Source organism: Camelus bactrianus, chromosome 21, assembly GCF_048773025.1.
Source record: "Camelus bactrianus isolate YW-2024 breed Bactrian camel chromosome 21, ASM4877302v1, whole genome shotgun sequence".
Lineage (NCBI taxonomy): Eukaryota > Metazoa > Chordata > Mammalia > Artiodactyla > Camelidae > Camelus > Camelus bactrianus.
In genome coordinates, this window is record NC_133559.1 from 23248241 (window position 1) to 23267131 (window position 18891).

An 18891-nucleotide genomic window follows, 5' to 3' on the forward strand; every position below is an offset into this window, starting at 1 on the left:
ATGGCTTTGCATATGCGTTTTGCCTGCCTTAAGGCTGTATTATATATGTGTGGTCATTCTGTCCCCGGGCTTGGGCAAGGTTAATGGGAGGATCCCTGGGATTACTGGTCACAGTTAAGAGCGAAGGATGACCAGGTTACCTGGAAGCCACCTCTGGGAGGGCTGTTCTTTACCTTCACAGACAGGGAAACAGTTGTACCCTGAGTATCCAGGCTCATTGCGCTCAGGAAACAAACAGAAAATTGACTCCTGGTTCCGTGGTATGCTTAATAACATTATCAGGTCTTTGTTGTACGCCGGTGCGTACTGTGAGGAATTATTACCATTATTATCAGTCTTGCTTTACTGATGAGAAAACTGAGGAGCTGGGGATTCAGGTACCTTTCTAAAGCCCCAGAGGCAGCAAATGTGAATCTGGTAAATGAGCCGAGGCCGCTGATTCCAGGGTTTCTGTTCTTAAACTGGTAGGAAGATTAAAAACAAGTAAGCACATAAAGAGTACGCTAACTAGAAATGTAGGATTTTAAGAAAACTCAATGAAAAGGTGAACATGGGGTGCCGGACACCTCCCGGGGCTTTGCAAGCTTTCATCCAGAGGAAGAGGAGGAAGAGGAGGCGGGCCCAGGAACGCTGCTTAGCACGGATCAGAGACCAAGGAAGTGAGACCGGAGAACATGTTGTGGAACAGATGCAGCCGATCAGTGGATGAGTGAATAAGATACACAGACAAGCGTCCCGTAGATAAAGGGAATGTAAACAAGACGCTTGCACAGAGAATAGGTTCCATATGGGCGAAAGTGAGACTGGATGGATGGACCAATTAACAGAGCACAGAACAGCCAGGCTGACAACCCAGGATGGCGTGACAGGTTGAGGATGAGAACCACAGCAATCAGCCACACAAACGGAGCTGCTCGTAGACACGCAGACTGAAAATTAGACTGGGGGCTAAAGGAAACAAGGCTATTGGCGAGAAAATATTCTAGAATAAACATGCCACCTCCCTCCTGCCATTCCTTAACTCAAGTGGGCCTGGCTACTGCTGGGGGTGATAAACTAGTCATGTCCAAGTTGTGGGGGAAACCCTAGCAGAAACTGGGCAGGAGACACCTGTGTTTAGATAGAAAAGGCAAATGTGTGGAGCGTCTCACTGGGAGGTAGAGCAGGGTTTGCTGACTGATCGGGTTCTGTTTCCTGTGACTCAGCCCTTAGATTTAGTGAGGATTCTTTCTAGCTGCTTTTTCAATGAGATAATTTTTTGAGAGAAGCTTAGCGTGAGTAGTTTGAGCAGTTAAAATGTCACAAACCTTCATCTCCATCAGTCATCTGCCCAAATACGACCATTTGCCAAGTCCTGACAATTTTCCTTCACAAGACCCCTCCCTTCTGCTCTTTCCCATTCCGGATTATGACCAGACAGCTCTGTTCTTCTCAGTCCAAATCTGCTTGAGATCACCTTCTACCTGCTTTGGATCCCTCCAGTTCTCTCCTGAACATGCCCTACACTGTCCCAGAGCCAACCTTGGAAGCACAACTTTTACCATATTCTTCCTCTGCTTAAATAAAATAAAATAAAACAAAAAAAAAAACAACAAAAACTTCAATTGCTTCCCATTGTCTTCCGGGATAAGGACCAGTTTCCTCTAGACAGATTTGGACCTAGTCCCAAACTTGGGCCATCAATAACTCGAGGCAGAAAATCACATATATAACTTCTCTTTTTCCATTTGAAATCTTGGCTTCTCTTTGCCCTCCTGCTGGGATTTTTTCCCCCTACTTCTCTGTCCAAATCCTATCCATCCTCAAAGATTGAGTCTAATCTCATTTATTTCATAAAGTCTCTGAAATGTCCCTGCCCCTTTCCCATTCTGAATTTCCAGAGCTCTTACTGGTGCCACTAATTACTTTGGCAAATAATCTTCCATTGGCCTGTGATTTTTTTTTTCCCCTGTTGTCTCAGATGCTGTTCAGATTCTGCCTAATTTGGTGCTGATGCCACCAAAGCTTCCTTGAGGCAAACACTTTGTCACACCTCGTCCATAGGACACCCACTGAGTATGTGTTGAATAGATGTCCCAGGATCCCAGCAACTAGCCCCATGCCAGGCTCACAATGTATGTTTTGAAGTTAAATATCCTAGATGATACATTTCTCATGGACTTCTGTGACACTGACTTTTCATCAGACACAAAGTGGCTACTTCGTGCCCATAGTTACGGTAGAAATTGGACCGGATGTGCAGCTCTAAGAAGTGAAATGAGGCAAATCATTATTATATGATGATAATGCTGGAGGCAGTGTGGTCATGTCAGGATGGTTATAGCACTGTCCTGGGCATCGTACGGTGGTGCTACGTCTTTTCTAGAGACAGGTACCTTATCAGCCCTGATCCTTGGTTTTCTCATCTGTAAAATCGGTGTGATGATAAAGCCTACCTCACTGGGTTGTTGCAAGGGTTCAATAAGATCATGAGTACAAATCTTGCAGCACAGTGCCTGATACACAAAAAAAAAAATGCTATACATAAAATGAAGATGGTATCTGCTTCTATATGATGGTTTGTAGTTTGTAAAAATATTTTTACCTTTAGGGTCACTGCTTATGCCTGGGTCTTCTAGAGAAACTATATATGTATGTGTGTATCTGTGGGTGTGCATAAAATATAAACGCATATTTTAATGTTATATATCTATATTATAAATATGTATTATTATATGCACATATATGAACAGTATATATCATATACACACCATATTTATGTGTGTACATATATATACATATCACATATATATGAAAGGAGAGCATGAGAGAGAAAACAAGTGCTGTGAGTTATATTCATGAAGATTAATGAAAACTCAAAACAATGTGGATTTAGATTTACCCCAAAGTGAAACATCTTTGTAAAGAACTGGGTGTGGTATCAGAATGGCAAAAGCTTTTGTCAACTACTTTGATTTCCTTAAACAGCTCTTCCCACCCTAAGACTCTGCTTTCTCCCTGAAATTTTTCTCGGTTTTGTTTGACTGCTGAGGCAGAGAGGAGAGAGAGAAAGGATGGGGGGAGGTAGAGGGAGGGAGGCAGGAGGGAAGGAAAGAGAGAGAGAGAATGGCAAAGAAAAAAAAAAAAAAACCCTCTCAGCAAACAACAGGAGGGCCAAGAAAAATATTTAATCCAAACAATGAATATTGTCATTTCCTCCCACAGTCTGCATTCCCAGTCATCTTCCACGGGCAGGCTCAGGGAGCCAAGAAACGCCGGGCTGCCTGGCATGAGAGTGCGTGTGGCGGGGGCGCCTGGGGGCGCGCACGGGTGTCCGGGGCTGCGGCGGACCATCCCCGCCCACCTCAGCCTCCCGTGAACTGCAGGCTGGCCGAGGACCCAGGAGACAGGGACAGGGGAGGCGAAGGCTCGAAGTCAGAGCAGGACCCCGCCATCCGCCTTGGGCCTTCCTCCAGGATTCGTGTGCTTGCCCATCACTTTCTCCTGGCTGCAGGTCCTCCACCTCTGACTTCCACCTGTTCACCTCCTTTGCCTTCCCGAGCTTTGCCAGCCCTTGAACAGAGTCTGAACGGCTTAACGTTCTGACCTTGCGGGGTGTGGTGCTGGCGCAGCGCTGGCAGAGGCCGAGGAAGGAGGAGTGGAGTGAGGGACCACCTACAGAGGTGCCTGGAGGCCAGGCAGAAGGTCCCAACTGCTTGGCGAGGCGCCTGCCACAGCCTGAAATTCTGCTCTGTTTCTTTCTTCTGAATCTTTAAGTTTGGTTCCCTAAGAGTCTAGAGTTAGTGAACCTATAGGTGGGAGGCCACGCCCAGCTATTTTCAGGTGATGTTTTAGAGAAAGTAATTGGTAGTGAAAACAGGCATCTGGGGAGGACAGGGGAGGAGACAGAGGAAGGTACCTAATCTTGGGAAAAAAGGCAAGAGGCGTAGAAAGCAAAACATACCCAGCCTTCCTAGTTTATGAGGTTGATTCTCCACACCAGGTATCCGTGAAGCACCTACCGTGGTGTGGTAGGCATTGTGCTGGTACAGGGGCTCTATTGCTGATGGAAGGAAGCAGGAGTGGGAAAGGAGACAGACTGGAAGTGTCCCTGCTCCCATGGACCTTGCAGAGTTCAAACCTCTTGTGCTCAATGTTTCTACCTCTGACCTTGAGTTCCAGTGAGCTGGCTCCAATGAGCTGGAGCCAAGGCAGGAAACTCCCCCGAGCAAACAAATGTTAATTTATTTCTCTTTTAAAGAAGAAAGCCAAATGCCATAGAGCAAGACTGTCAAGAGAACTTGCAGGCCACATCTAATGCCCCTCCCACCATCAAAACAAGACAAACAAAACCGTGAGAATTAATGGGTCCTCCAGGCTCACAGTGGGGACACGAATGAGATCTGACCGCGTGTCCTCATGAGCTCCGGCTGGGAGCCCCGGCACACACTCTGCTGCATCACAAGCACCAGCGCTGCTCCGGGAGCCAGCTATCGGGCCACCTGGAGGACCGCTGCCCTGGCCGCCGACGGTGTCTCGAAAAGCATTGCTGTGTGATTCGAGAAGGGAGGTGGGGGTGACGCTGCCGTGAAATCCGAGTTTGACAGCAAAGGACTGGGAATCACTGATGTAAATCTGAACCAGCTGACTACGCAGGATCAGCTGCTCCGGGGAGAAGAGACAGCGTGAGAGACAGGAGTGAGCGAGGGAGGCGGAGATGAAGGTTGGGGGAGGGGACCGTTTACAACATGGACTTGGAGTTTGATGCACTGGGGCAGGCAGTGACCTTGGCAGTGATTATGGAGCTTTGAGAAAGGAGCAGAGGCGGTGGCAGGGAGCAGGGCCCGAGGCACAGAGGGTCTTATGGTGAATGAGTCCCGTCAGTTGCAGTGGCTTATGATGTCGGCAAGAGGGACAGGTCACAAATGTGCAGGAGGGCTTTGTGGTTTTAAGCCCCCTGAGAGGGTGTGACAAGGACCCACCCATGGAGGGATGTTTTCTCCTGTCTCTCTCATGAGAAGCAGAGCTCGAGCTTTGAGCCCCTGATTTTCCCGCACGGAGAAGCGCAGGCTCCGCCTGAACACTCTGCTGCCGTGTCTCCACCATTCGGGCCCTCACTGCCCACTCACGCCCTGGGCTGGGGGAGAAGCCCCAGGGCCGTGTGGGGCCGGGGCAGTGGGGGTGCGGAGGCCACGTGGGGAGGCAGGTGGAGGATGTTTGTAAGTGAGGCGGAGAGTCTGCACCGCTGGGTCTTTTTTTGCAGCTAAATGAAAGGAGCTGTAGGAGGTTATTTTTGGCCGCAAAGTAAGTCACAGAGAGTCTTCTCACCTTCCTGTTTTCCTGCGGTGCACGTCAGGGAAGAGGTGTCTGTGATGGGTTGGGGTTTTTCAGAGGCTAAGACGCCCAAGGCACCACGGTGGTTTTGAGGAGAGCCCTAGTTTCCAGAAGCCAGTCAGGCCTGTCCCGCTGTGTTTTTATTAAAGTCCCCGACCCATATCCCTTGTCACCGACTCCCCGTCGTGACTCAGATGGCTGCTTCTGGGTGGAAAGTGAAGGGAGCGGGAGGCTGTCAGGGATGAGAGCTCCCACGGCGTTGACTCTAAAGCGTTGGTGGCAGACTCTTGACTTTTTTTTGACCAGAGTCTCTCTGGAGGGAACTCCGACACCAAGCCACACTGGCAAAAGCCGTGGTATACTGCCACCGGCACACAGCTAGGACTCATTGAGTCCTTGCTGTGGGCCAGGTACTGCGCTAAATATTGTACCTCCATTCACTCATTTTTTTCTTGACAGCAGCCCTGTGAGGCAGGTGTTATTCCCATTTCTGAATGAGGCTCTGCTGCTTAAGAGATGCAGTAACTCACTCGGGCTCTCACGGTTGGTAGGAGCAGAGCTGGGGTCCGGGCACAGGTTCATCTAACATCGCGCCCTCTGCTCTGAGGCACCACACTGCACGGCCTCGGGCATCTTTCTGGACTGGAACTATTAAGCTCTGGGTACCTCCCAGCAGATAAAAATAGTACAGGTGAAAGAAGTCGTTTGGCCTTACTTTGTTTGCTTTTCTTTTTCCATCTCAGTGTACCCTGTGTCTCTCAGAAGAGATTCGTTTTTGCCCTCCTTGGTTATTCCTCTTCTAAGACTGTGCCTTGGTTTTGGTACCCGAGAGCGAAAATCAGGCTTTTCTTTCCAACCCTGTAAAGGTACATATTTGCTCTTCCTTTTTTGAGGGTCTGGTGGCCCTGCAGAGAAGCTCTCTGACCTCACATGGACCAGTGAGGCACAGCAGACCACAGGAGTAGACCTGAGGACTGACCCCTCTCTGGGAGCCACCAAGTGGGGCTGTCTCCCTCTGCCCATCCAGCAGAGTGTGTATCCTCATTGCCTTTCTCTCAGTTATGTCTTGCTTATCTATTGTTTGAAGAGTAGATTCTTTTTTATATTCTTTTTTAAAATTCTTATTTTTATTGAAGTGTAGTCGATTCACAATACCAGCTTCATGTGCACAGCAAAGCAACTCAACCACACGTATACATATATATATATGTACACATTCTCCCAGACTCTTTTCCACTGTAGCTTACCACAAGAAACCAAACATAGTTCCCCACACTACACAGCAGGTCCCCACCATCCATTCATTTTACATATAGCAGTGTGTATCCATCAATTCCAAACTCCCGATCCATCCCTCCCTCCCCTCTCCCTGACAACCAGTTTGCCCTCTACATCCGTGAGCCCACCTCTGGCCTGTAAACAAAATCTCCATTCCGTTCTTTTCCCTTTAGACTCCGCATACAGGCAACATCAGCGTCTCTCTCTCTCCCTCTCTGTGTCTGACCTACCTCACCCAACATGACAATCCCTAGGTCCGTCCACACTACCGCAAATGGCATCCTCTCATTCCTTCTCGCAGCTGAGCAACATGCCGCTGTGTATACACACTCCATCCTCCCCATCCAGGCGTCTGTCCATGGGCACCCGGCTTGTTTCCGGCCACTGCAAGTAGTGTTGCTGTGAAGGCTGGGGTGCAGGTGTGCCATCGAACCACAGTTTTGAAGAGAAGACTCTTGACTTTCAAGAAGGTACTTGTTGCAGCTTCAACTGTTCGCTGGTAACCCAGCAGGTCTTTAATATCTTAGTGACTTGTGACCTCGTCAAGGTCTGGATTGAATCACGGAGACTTCAGGGCTGGTAGACACGATCTCCTGGTTCCAAGTGAGCCAAGCTAGCTGTGCAGCATTGCTCTGTGACTATGTTATTCCGTATCAGTCCTTGCAAACGTAGTTATCTTAAAATACTAAGAGTCACTGAAGAGTTCCCCACTTTGCAAAGGCCCAAGACCTAGACTCCTGTTCCTGATCAGCTGTTAAAACCCAAACACTTGATTACAGAGAGCTTTGCAGACATAGGACAGCTATGGTTTCACTACCTTCCTTCTGCTCTGGTTTTCAGCTTATTTTTGCCTCCTGGCAATTTCCATTCTCTTATCCCACCTGTAGAACTATGATGACTTTGATAAATGTATTCAGCATTTTTAGATTGTTTACAGAATGAGAACTTGCAAATGGCATATTCTGCTGTCTCTTCCCACTTAGAAATAAATGTCTACTGATGCTCTGCAGGAGAGGAATAATAAAAAGGAGGCTCTAGTCATAAAGTATGTTAAGGAAATGTAGTCAGCCACTGTCATAGGTATTTGTTTGTGGAGAACCTACTGTGTATCAGGCACTGAACTAGTAGCTGAGACTAAAAGATGATTTGATTCTGAGCCCTTGAGAGTACATTCTGAACGTTAAGTCCTGTAACGCGTATATGGATAAAATATACCAGTGTACACAGAGGCAGGGAAAACTCTCTGGGTCTAGGAAACCTGATGAGATTTTTCCGGAGGAAGCTGTATCTAAGAAATTATTCCTGCACAATCCATCTCAGGGTATCTGTCTATTTTAATTTTACATTTTCCAAGAAGATTGTTGCAAACCCACAAATGTGAGATCATTGGCACCCTCCCACCCCAGGGGGTGAACACAGGAGGAGTGGAATGACTCCATTTCCTCCTTTCCTCAGATGACTCCAGTGAGCAGAAAAATGCCTGGCTTTAGCATTCTGGGGCCCAGAAATAAACGTTTCTGGGCTGCAGACGTCTGCTCTGATGGGAGGGGAGCACAGTGCTCCTTCCTCCTGGCCAAATCAGCCTCTAGGGAAATATGGGCCGACCAAGCCCCCAGATCAGAAGGCGCTATGGTTCCAGGTAACTTATTTGGAGTAAACTTTTAACCTGCAAGTGAGAAAAACAGAGGTGAAGTTGTGGGGGTCCAAGGGGATTGAGATGACGTGTGTGACCCTTTCTTTGCTTCTGTATTGGATCGCTGGGGTCACTTCATTATTAATGTTTCTGAACCTCGGCCCTTTGTATAGAAGCACCACAGGAATTTAAGTTTCCCTGCATTCCCAATTAACTGGAAGATTAATGAGATCATCAGACAGTGGTAGTGTGGTACAGTAGAAAGAACATCAGATCGAGAATCAAGACATCTGGGCTCTGCTCCCGGGATTGCCACTGACTAACCTTGCAAACAAGACAGCTCACCTTTTTAAGGGGCCGTTTCATCACCTGTAAAATGAGAGTTTTGTACTGAGTAGTTTTCAAGGCTCTATCCAGGCTTAGAATTTTATGCATCTATGGTTTAATAAAAACAAAAAACAAAAAAAGGAGAAGAAGCGTTCTGGTCACAAAGAGTCCCTGAGGGGCCTCAGAGACCTCCCAAAATTCACGCCTGAGATTCTAAGAGGCAATGAAGCCCAGACATACGTGCACGGTAGGTGGATGCATGGGACGAAAGAGCCAGGCTGGAGGCCGCCATTCACTGGAGAGCCAGATCCGTCTCTGCGGGGACTTCACTGGATGCGGCATCCCAGATGCCCTGGAGCAAGGCTGCTTTGGGCAGGGTGCAGCCTAATCGATCTGGTGTGTGAGGAGTGGGTGTGAGTCTGATTTGTCATTCACAGAACTAGAAAGTCTTCACGGGAAATAGTGTTATGCATTATGCAGAAATGTGAGTAGCATCTTCTCCTGTTCTAAAACAGTTCTCAAAACGATCAATCCGGATTCTGCCTCAGGCTTTACCTGTAGGGAAAGACTCAGTTTGGGCTGAGATCTCAACCTTCAGATGAGCAGAGCAGAAGGTCTGCCGTCCAAAACTGACCTTTCTAAAGCACCAGTGTGGTTGCGGGTTCTGTTGCAAGCTGTAGAATAAAAAAAATGTTCTTAATCTAATTCACAAAATAGGCTTATTATCAGCCAACAGGTCAAAGTTTATGGAATTCTTCCTGACCGGGGGGCTCTGGCACCCTCTTCTCCCACCCCTCCCCTCTGAATCATCCATCGCTAAGCTCTCCTTCACAGGGGTAGAGGTACAGTCAGGGAGGGCTACCATCCCCACACCTAACTCCTCAGAGCAATTTAAACAGAAAACAGCACCGGATAGTATCGCATAAAGAAGAAATTAGCTCTTCTGAGAAGTTTCCGAAGTCGTACGGGTAGGTTGGAGCTGACAGCCTCTCCTCTTCATATTTCATCACTTACACACAGCCATTTACATGGCCACCCCATCCGCCTGGAATACAGCCAGCTGGCAAGGAGAACCTTCCTGTAACAACCGAATTAGGTATTTCCAAGCACATACATCATCAGAAGAGCAGCTCAGCCTCTCTCTCAAATTTAGGTATTCCCTCTAGGTATAATTCCACAACATTGGGTCCATGATGGGGTGTGTGTGTGTGTGTGTGTGTGTGGAGAGAGGCTCATTTGGTGTAGAAGTCAATAGCGCAGTGCAAAGAGCCTCCTTGTAAATACAAATGAAAAATATTCACATTAATGACTTTGTGTTCTGTAAGTTATTAAGAGGCAGGGAAACAGGAATTTTATAAAGGTTTTTTTTTTTTTCCTTCTGTCAAAATGATTAAAACAAAAATTAAAAGTGACTCTTAAAGAAATAAGCTTCAAGGAAGAGAAAAATCCACTTACACGAAACACTTCGTTTTCTGATGTTGCGGGAGAACGAGGTTCATGTATGGGTAATGAGAAATTCGTGTGTGGACGCGTTGGGCAGAGAAACCAAGTCTTGGACCCTCCCTTGAGGAAGTTTCTGGTGGGGAGAAGTGATGTCCCAGGTCTGACACCTTCCAATTATTGAGATTTACATCCTCCCCGTCCACATCCAGTCTTCAGATTCTTTAAAACCTTTGGATCAATTAGTCATTTTTCCCTTCCTATTTTTTCCATTGTAACTTTGGACGCAAGCTGTCAAGCTTCCCAGGCACATGTTGCCATGGGAACCTCTGTTTGTTTAGGGTGGAGTAGTTGTTCTTGGCAGGTTGGGGGAGGAGCAATTAATTCTAATAGGTATATAGTAAATTAAATACTTGGGTCTTTCCAACGTTTTCTCTGTATTTCTGCCCCTTTTTATAAATTCCCTCTCTTTCCAGATGACCCTTTAAGAGCAGAAAAGAAGCAGCTTCTAGAAATCATGTCCAGGTTATGGCAGCTGAAGTCCAGTGGGATGTAGAGAAGGTCACCTTGACCATTTCTACTCTTTCAGTGTATCTTTCTTAATATTCTTGAGATGAGAAGCCATCCTTGTGGAAGACTTTGGAAAGGAAGATTCCCCAGGACCTTTTATTAACCCACTGAAATGTATAAGTTGTTCTTAGGAAAGAGGAGATCTTCTTTGATCTCCCCTTAATCTTCCATATTGAAGACCATACTTTTATATGTAGGAAAAGTATTTTAGGTGATCTTTGGATTTTTATAGACAATTCTATGAAAAAGAAAGAAGGAACAGATTAAGTTTTGCCAGTGAGTCAGTCAAGGTTGGAGGAAAAGCAACAGATGCAGTGTTAGATGAGAAAAATACACTCCAAACACTTGAGAAGGAGAAAGAAAGCTCTGGGGGAACCTCAGTGAGTGTATCCGGTCCTCGTGGCAGAGCCCAAGAGCATCTATAGATGTTAAGGATGCAAGTATTCCCATTATTTGGCTGCAACTGTGAATTCAAGTCCTAATTACATGGTTATTCCAAGATCTCCCGAGTCAGAGTACCTGGCTCCAGTGTTAAAGACAGATGCTCATCCCAAAGTCTTTGTCTTTTATCCCAGTACGTCCCATGTTGAAAACAGAATTCATTTTCACTTCCTGCTCTCCACTGATACTGCTCTGCAGCTGTGCAACAGCTGTTGAGTTCCACCCCACGAGTAGCAGCTTCTCAGGGGCTGGCAAACTGGTACACATCTGGATTGATGTTCAAATGACCTCAGGACCCCATAGAATGAATCAAAACATTGAAGTAATAAACTTGGCCGAGCTCGTTCTGATGTAACTCAATTGCTGAAAATTATTTTTTAATGGCCATTTTTTTAGTGCGGTGATCTATCTCATCAAAGCCCAGTGAAATAGGAAACAGTCCTTCTAGCTGACATTTAAGGAGGGGTGGGAGGGGTGGGGGGCTGGGAGGTGGGGAGAGAAAGTGATTTGAACGTGTAAACTGGCCTCAGGACTCGTGAGTCTACTGACTGTCTTGTGGCCCAAAGAGTTTGACCACAAGATGTTTCCTGAGGCTTTGCAGTTGGGCATCCACTCAGGACAGGGAGCAGATGAGTGGCTGAGGAGGTGGGCTGCTGTGCCTTCCAGGATGCTGTGGGGCACCATTTCCCTCCGGGAGTGGTTCTAAGGAAACCACGTGTTGGGCTGCCGGGCTCTTTCTTAACCGCTCGTTGCTGTTCTTATCATACGTTCCCCTTTTGGGGTGAAACACTCCATTAACTCTGGTTTGGCCTGGGCCTCTTTCCCATTTTGGTTCCTGTTAACTCGCAGCAGTAACAGGAGTAGATGGAAACCGTTTAGCTTTCTCTGCTCTGACCCTGCGTCTAGCTGCTGTGCATGAAGTAGCTGTACGTGGGGGACGATTTGTGTTCCAGCACTGGTGTCCTGAACCCCAGGACCGCTGTCCCCTGGACAGACATCATTGGAGTCTTTATAGCAACCCAGGACTATCGGGGTCTCTAAGTACAAGTTCCAAGAGATGAGGTGGAAGTTATGATCCTTAACCTGTGAGAAGCAGCAAAAAGTCAAGATACATGATTTTTAATCCCAAACTCTGCTTGACCCTATAGCTGTGACCTCGGGCATTTTTTGTCATCCCTATGTATCTCCGTTTCTTCGTTGATAAAGTGGGACTCTTAAAGCCAAACTTGCCTGATGCACAGGCTTTTCCTGCTGATACAGAGTTAATATGTGTGAAAGTATTTCTCAGCCTGCAGGTGTAATTATTATATTATATTATATTATATTATATCATATTATATATTATACTATATTATTTCCAGCAGGTAATAAAGTTGATCAAGGAACTAAATGAACCATTCTGGATCCTAGAATAAGCGAGGAGCAGGTGCTCCAGGTGAAATTTGACAACTCTAGGTGCAATGGTCTTCTCTTGAGACTTTCTGACTTTTCGAGACTAGTAGGTCAATTTTGACCCTGCCCCTTGGGTAATGTCTCTTGAGTTCCATGGATGATGTTGGGAGTGAGGCGAGAGGGAGAGGAGGGGGAAGAAGCAATGTGGAGCTGTACTGAGACACTGACCTGCCGCCTCTCACCAGCCTTTCCAAGCAGATGGTTGGTGCGATACTATCAACAACCGAGCCTACTGCCACTACGATGGGGGAGACTGCTGCTCTTCCACACTCTCCTCCAAGAAGGTAAGTGAGGGCGCCCGGGCGTGGGAGGAGGGGGCAGCAGCTCCAGGAGTAAAGGCAGGTGCTTTGGCTCGTTCTCCGTGGTGTATCATAACTGGCTTTTCCTCAACAGTCGAGAAGAGGGAATTACAATGAACAAACCTTGGGGCTTCTGCAGTGACCAGATTAAGACTGGTTGTTAGGAAACACTAGTTCTCTCACTGTCGGTCCTGTAACTGCTTCAGAAAAGCCACGCTTCTGCTATTCAAAGACACACTTGCTTATCGTCGCCCAGAAACATTTCTGTAGGTAGGGAATAATGGCTTCTACCCGCCAAGGGAGGCAGGATTCCCAAAGAAGTGACATCCAGTGATCATTAACCTTCATAATTAAAGGAACAGTCCTACAAAGTGTATTATAAGCATATTGCAGGTGTCTGTCGGGCTTCCACCGCAAGCTACTGGAGGGCTCCCCTGGACCGTCTCCTGAGCAGTAGTCTTTTTCTTGATGCCTTTTATCCTTTTGCTCTGGGCGCTATTAAATTAGAAATTTATGCTCAAGCTAAGCCTATAAAATTGAACAGGCTGAAAACTTGGGAATAATGTGGAAGGAAACCCAAGTACTCCAGAGATATTTGATGCTAGCTGGCCAATGTCAGGAATCAGAAATACGCAAGAGATTATCTTCCCTTCCTTGTATGTGTTTCCACCGTAAAGTCACACCTACATGATGATCTGTACACAGACCTGAATGCTATGGCTCCTAGTGGCTCATTGTTACCGATCGCTTGCTCTGTGCCAGGCACATCTCTTCACTGACAGGAATTAACTTATTTAGTGCAGAGAGTTCAGGGGCTCATTGTATCACTGTTCAACTTGGCCCTCTTCTGCTCTAAAAACCAGTAAATCCCAAACCATGAGAAACAGATCAAGAGCTTGGATTGCAGATCAGAAATCATGCCAACTAATTCCTGTTCTCACTTCAAGAAAGTAACTGGTCAAGGATCCCATTTCTACCCAGAAAAGCATAACTGCTTTGAAAGAAAGCAATCAGTTCTCTCTCCATCTTACACCCAACAAATTTAGAGTTTGTCTTTAATGGACTACAATGCCTGTGGCCAGCATACAATCAGGATCGAAAAAGCATTGCACCCTCTCTCCCCTGTTTACTCTTAAGTCACATTTAATTCGTATGTAAAAATATGCTGGGAAATTTCGTCCAACACCACTGCCCGTTCTCCAGCCCACCTGCCCAATCACCAAGCCCATCTCGTCAGTGTCCTTGGACTATTAAACAATATACTGATCTGTTGTGTTTTGTTTGATGATCCATGCCCAAAGGGTAGAATCTTTGCCACTTTTACACCATGTCTCCTGAGTGCCCAGTTCTCTCTGAATGGGACAAAGAGTATGTTTATCTGTTGGTAGCAGTGCAAGCAGGAAGGGAGCAACTTTTGCTGGACCATCTATGGCCTGGAGGAGGGATAATTACACAGCAGAAAAGCAGTCCAGCCACAAACAATGGGTAAAGAGATGCACTGTTAGATGCTGGGTCCAAGGGCAGAACCTCAAGCTTATGAAGACGGCAAAGATGAGCTAGGGTACAGGAGCCTTGATTTTCCAGATAGTAGTGTCTACCTCTCCTGACCTTCTCTGTACGAAGAACATACTAACATTCACCCTATCTTGCCTACTTTACAGGATTTTGTGAAGACGATAACAGCAGCAAAATCATGAACAGCGGTAGTTTTAAACACTAGTGGTAATATTAAGTGTAGTAGTAACCGGTGTTAGAGGTGGAAATGTGTGTTTTATACCCATCGTCTTATGTAGACCACACTGACACCCTCTGGGGTGGTTGCTGTTGTCCTCCCACTTCATACAGAGAGAAAGTGAAGCAAGGACGGCTCACCTTGCCTAAGGAGACGTGGTGTGTCGGTGAAAGCACTGAGTGTTAATTTCAGTTCTGCACTATTAACACGCAGTCCCACACTTCCCCTGGGACTAAGTGAGAAAAGCAAAAGCGGGTAGAAAAGTGTGAAGCTTGGCGCAGAAATGGGTTATTTCAACTTCTCTTTGATTTCCCCTAGGTCATTCCATTTGCTGCTGACTGTGATCTGGATGAATGCACCTGCCGAGACCCCAAGGCTGAAGAAAATCAGTAACTGTGGGATCGAGACCCTCCTTCCACTGCCCTGGCAGCAGTAAGAAAGAGAGTTTCCGCAAAAGGAAACAAAAAGGTGAATGAAGGAGAAAGGTCGTGGAACGAAGGAAGGAAGAAGAACATGAAGGATCTTATGAGAAGGGCAAGAGGGTGATTATAGGTGCCAACCATTGCGTCCAGTAGCCCAAGTCAGGAAAAATCATCCGCAAAAGTTTCTTCAAAGAGGCAGTTGATTTAAAGTGGGGAGAGAAACATGATGCTATACAAGGACCCTCCCCATTCATAGTCTATCCAATCCCAACCTCAACTCTTGCCCTGCCCCTCACTCTGCACCCTGCCAACTATTCAGCCCCACCCACCTTGTAAACCAACACCAAAATACTAGAAGAGAACTCGCCAGGGACACTCTGTTAATACCCATGTTGAATGGATCTCCATCTTTCAGGGCTCATCGAACCTAAACTGGCTCTCTCCCTTTCTTTGTGTAGTCTCCCTTAGTCATAATGAGGTTAGTTATTAATTCTTTATAAGTATTTAAACATAATTATATAATTATATAAATATATTATATTTTTTGCTGTCTACTAAGCTAAAAATTAGCCATCGTTCCACATATGCTGCTGTGAAGTTCACATCCAAAATGAATGCCGAGGGTTTGAGGACCGAAAGACAAGCTCTTCAACCATCTTTCTATTCATAGAAATTGGCAGGTTGATAGGGAACTGGAGAAGAAAAGAGAGAGATTAGATGGAGGTTTTGATGATAACATGCCAGCTAATCATCTTTTTATGAGCTGGGAGCTGGGCCCAGGCTGAGGAAACGGGGGCTTGGGATGATAATACTAAGAGGCATGGGAAGGTGGGTGGGGGTATCTGTTGGTGCTAAGTCCAGGAAAACTAGCCTGTGATTCTTGAATATCCATCCAGAAAGAATATATTCACTTCTGGGAACTCTTAGTTGGAATTGGTGAGACCCTGGATTTTCTCCATTTCCCTATGTGCCTGTTCCAGGCGTGACTCCTAGCCAGCCCCTCCGTCAACAAGTTTGTATGAGGGCTCATCGTCCAATCACCAGGGTGACAGGAACTCACACATTCTTCATTGTTGGCCTGTGGTCTCATCCCTTCTAAGCCCCCAAGCCTGACCATCATTCACAGCCACATGAGCAATTGTTGATTTTCTGGGGAAAAAAATGTCATGGAAATGGCCTCGGGGAAAGGTGGGATGAGATGAAAGAACAGGCAGGGATAGAGAAGCCAAGGGAGGCCACTGACAGGGCAGAAGTCGGGGTAAACCAGAGCCCAGGACTGGAGGATGACATGAGTCAAGGAGACTCAGCCTTGTTCCAAGTCTCCAAAGAGGACCAAAGGGGATGCTTGGAACCATGCAGAATCAGAGGTAAATTCTATTCAAGTGTGTTGTGTTAAATCTGTGTTCCAGAGAGTTCCCTTTGTGCAGGCTATGAAAACACATGGAGCGAGGGTGACACTCTGTGGGGAGAGAGAAGAACTTCAACTATTTAGGGTCCATTTTGTCATCCTTTCTTGTTCAGTAGATGGTTTGTATGTGAAATGACCACGTTAACCTGCCTCTATTTACGTCCAGGGCTGACTCTGCATGTGGTCTGTTGCAGTCACTTTTTGGTAATGATTTATGGATTAGGCCTTGGAGAAAAAGAGTGTGGAGCTAGTTTCTTGTTCAACACCCCAGTTTATCATCTCAGGAAGGGCCTGGAGGCTTGCCTCCCTCCAAGCCTCTTCTCCAATGGAACGGAAGGACAGGCAAACATTTAAGTGCAGCCTTGGCCTCTCTGGATCACCTGCTCTTTGGCTCTTAAACCACAGTTTTCTACTTTCCCCATCAACACTGAAGCGATGGCTGAGCACAAAGAAAGAAGAAATACTACCCCTCACTATTTTGAGCCAGACTTATATGTAGGAAAGATCAATATTCTGGAATGGAATAAAAAGGGAAAGGCAATAAACATGTAACTATCTGTGGGGATATGAAGTGAGGGTGCAGAGTCTCTGGGGAAAGGAAAGTGCAGAGTCTGCCCATCCCAAAATCCCAAACTGCTCTTTCTCTGTATTTCTAGCCACATCAGAATACTGTCCATTATTTTGGTTCACATTTAGTTTCTCTAAGAAGAGAACATTTATTTCTGGGATTTTGACAGGCTTCAGGATGGAAAGGGCAGTAGAAAAGCTAAGAGTCTCCATTTTAAAACTGTTGTAAAATCATTATCCAAGTTTCCTGAAGCGTGCCAGGCTGTGCGCAGGGGAGGCCTGCCATGTCGGGAAGGCCACACGCCCCTGACGGGAACGGGGGGCCTGTGGCTCTTGCCAGCGTGAGTCTGGGCTCGGTCTCTCCGCCAGAGTAGCAGTGACAACATTTCTCTTCCATGCTTCGTTTCAAAATATTTTCTCCTCTATTGGTGACATCTGCATTCCATCACTGCCCTGGGAAGGTGACAGGACAGTCCTGATGGTGCATGGGAAGCTCCTCAGGCTGAAGGCTGCCCAGCCCGGGTCAGCTCTGGCCTTTCAGAGACAGAAGGTCCTTCCAGCCTTGATCCCTGGAGCCCAGTGTCACGAGCGCCTCAGGTCACTGATAAAGTCGAAGGTCTGAGACACCGTGGTCACAGATCGCCGGTGGGTATCAGCTCATACTCGCTCCCCGCGGTGGCCTGCATTCTGCTGTCCCCGCCATCCGTGGGGTCACAGAGGGCCTCTCCCAGAGGCTCTTCTGTCTGATTCTTTGTTCCAAAATCACTCCTCCGCTCCCTCTTTTTCCTTATAACTAGCGCTAGGGTATCCAGGTGGCGTAGACTCTGATGGTTAGCGCGACAGCCTCCAGCCAGAGGGGTGAGAGGACAGAACAAGGAGAACGGTCAGCTGGCAAACTTGTCCATGAAGGGAAAAGACTCCTTCTCGATTCTCTCCTTTCCTTCCCTCCATTGCAAGGCGTTGGGTTCGGCGCTTCCTCTGCTCTGTGAGATCGCTACGAGTGCGCGTGTCAGCACCCCGAGGGGATGGCTTGGTTGGGAACATAGGGAAAGGAGCTGATCTACTGTATTGTAACGTCAAACAGCTACAGCCGGTTATTTTGTAAGATTATGAGATGTTCATTAAAAAATCAGCACACAAAATGGGAAGCATCTTTGGTGTCTTATTCTTTGTTGAAATCACTCCATCACTTCCAAATTGCTTTTCATTTGCTCCTGCCAGGCCCAGACACTGTGTTTGACTAATTGATTTATGATTCCTTTCAGTCACTTAAAAACTATTTATTAAGTAAAGGGTATGCATAAGGAAGATAAACAAGAATGTTCACGAGAAGAGCTGACACACAGAAGCAGACGACACAGCAGTCATGCCAAGTGCCTCATGCGTTGTGGAAATAAAATGCAAGAATCATTTACAGTTCAGAGGAAGTGGGCGTCACTCCTGGCTGCCAAAGGGAAGTGGTGCTTGAAAGATGGTCAGTGAAGGATGCAACATAGCTTGATGGGCAGAAATGGGAACGGGAGAGAGGAGAGTCCAGGTAAAGAGAAGGACAGGGTGGACACTATGGGGGTAGGAATAGGAAAGTATGGGGTGCTATCAAACATCTCCAGGACATTCAACTTAGCCAGAAGATAGAACTCAGCTAGCAGGCGCCGTGTGTTTGGCAAACACAGTCTTATTTCATCCTCATGAATAGATCTGCCACATCCAGAGCCTCATTTCACAGACGTGGACACCAAGTGTCAGTGTGTAAAGAAAGTTCTTTATGTCATATGCCTGGAGCTAGATTCAAGCCTGGTTCTGTGAGACACCGAGTTGTAAGAAAGCAAAGAACAGTGATGGTCCGTAGGATGGGAAAAGGGAAAGGGTGTAAGTGGAGAGAAGTGTCGACAACGAGGCATCTGTGTTATCTTTGTACCCCTCCACTGACAGAAAAGGGAAGCCCGGAGGAGTAGGCATTTGAAGAAGTAACATATATCTGCTTTTTGATAAAATCAGTTCAAAGGCCA

At 46.7% G+C, this 18891-nt stretch overlaps 1 protein-coding gene across 1 annotated transcript in view; it reads left to right on the plus strand.

The window, feature by feature from the left end:
• Positions 1-18033, plus strand: part of PAPPA2 (pappalysin 2) — a 248965-nt gene extending 230932 nt beyond the window's left edge. The window contains exons 22-23 of the mRNA XM_010954894.3: positions 12640-12738; positions 14804-18033. Coding sequence (XP_010953196.1) covers positions 12640-12738; positions 14804-14878 — 174 coding nt within the window. The 3' untranslated portion in view covers positions 14879-18033. The remainder of the gene's footprint in view (positions 1-12639; positions 12739-14803) is intronic.
• The last annotated feature ends 858 nt before the right edge of the window (positions 18034-18891 follow it).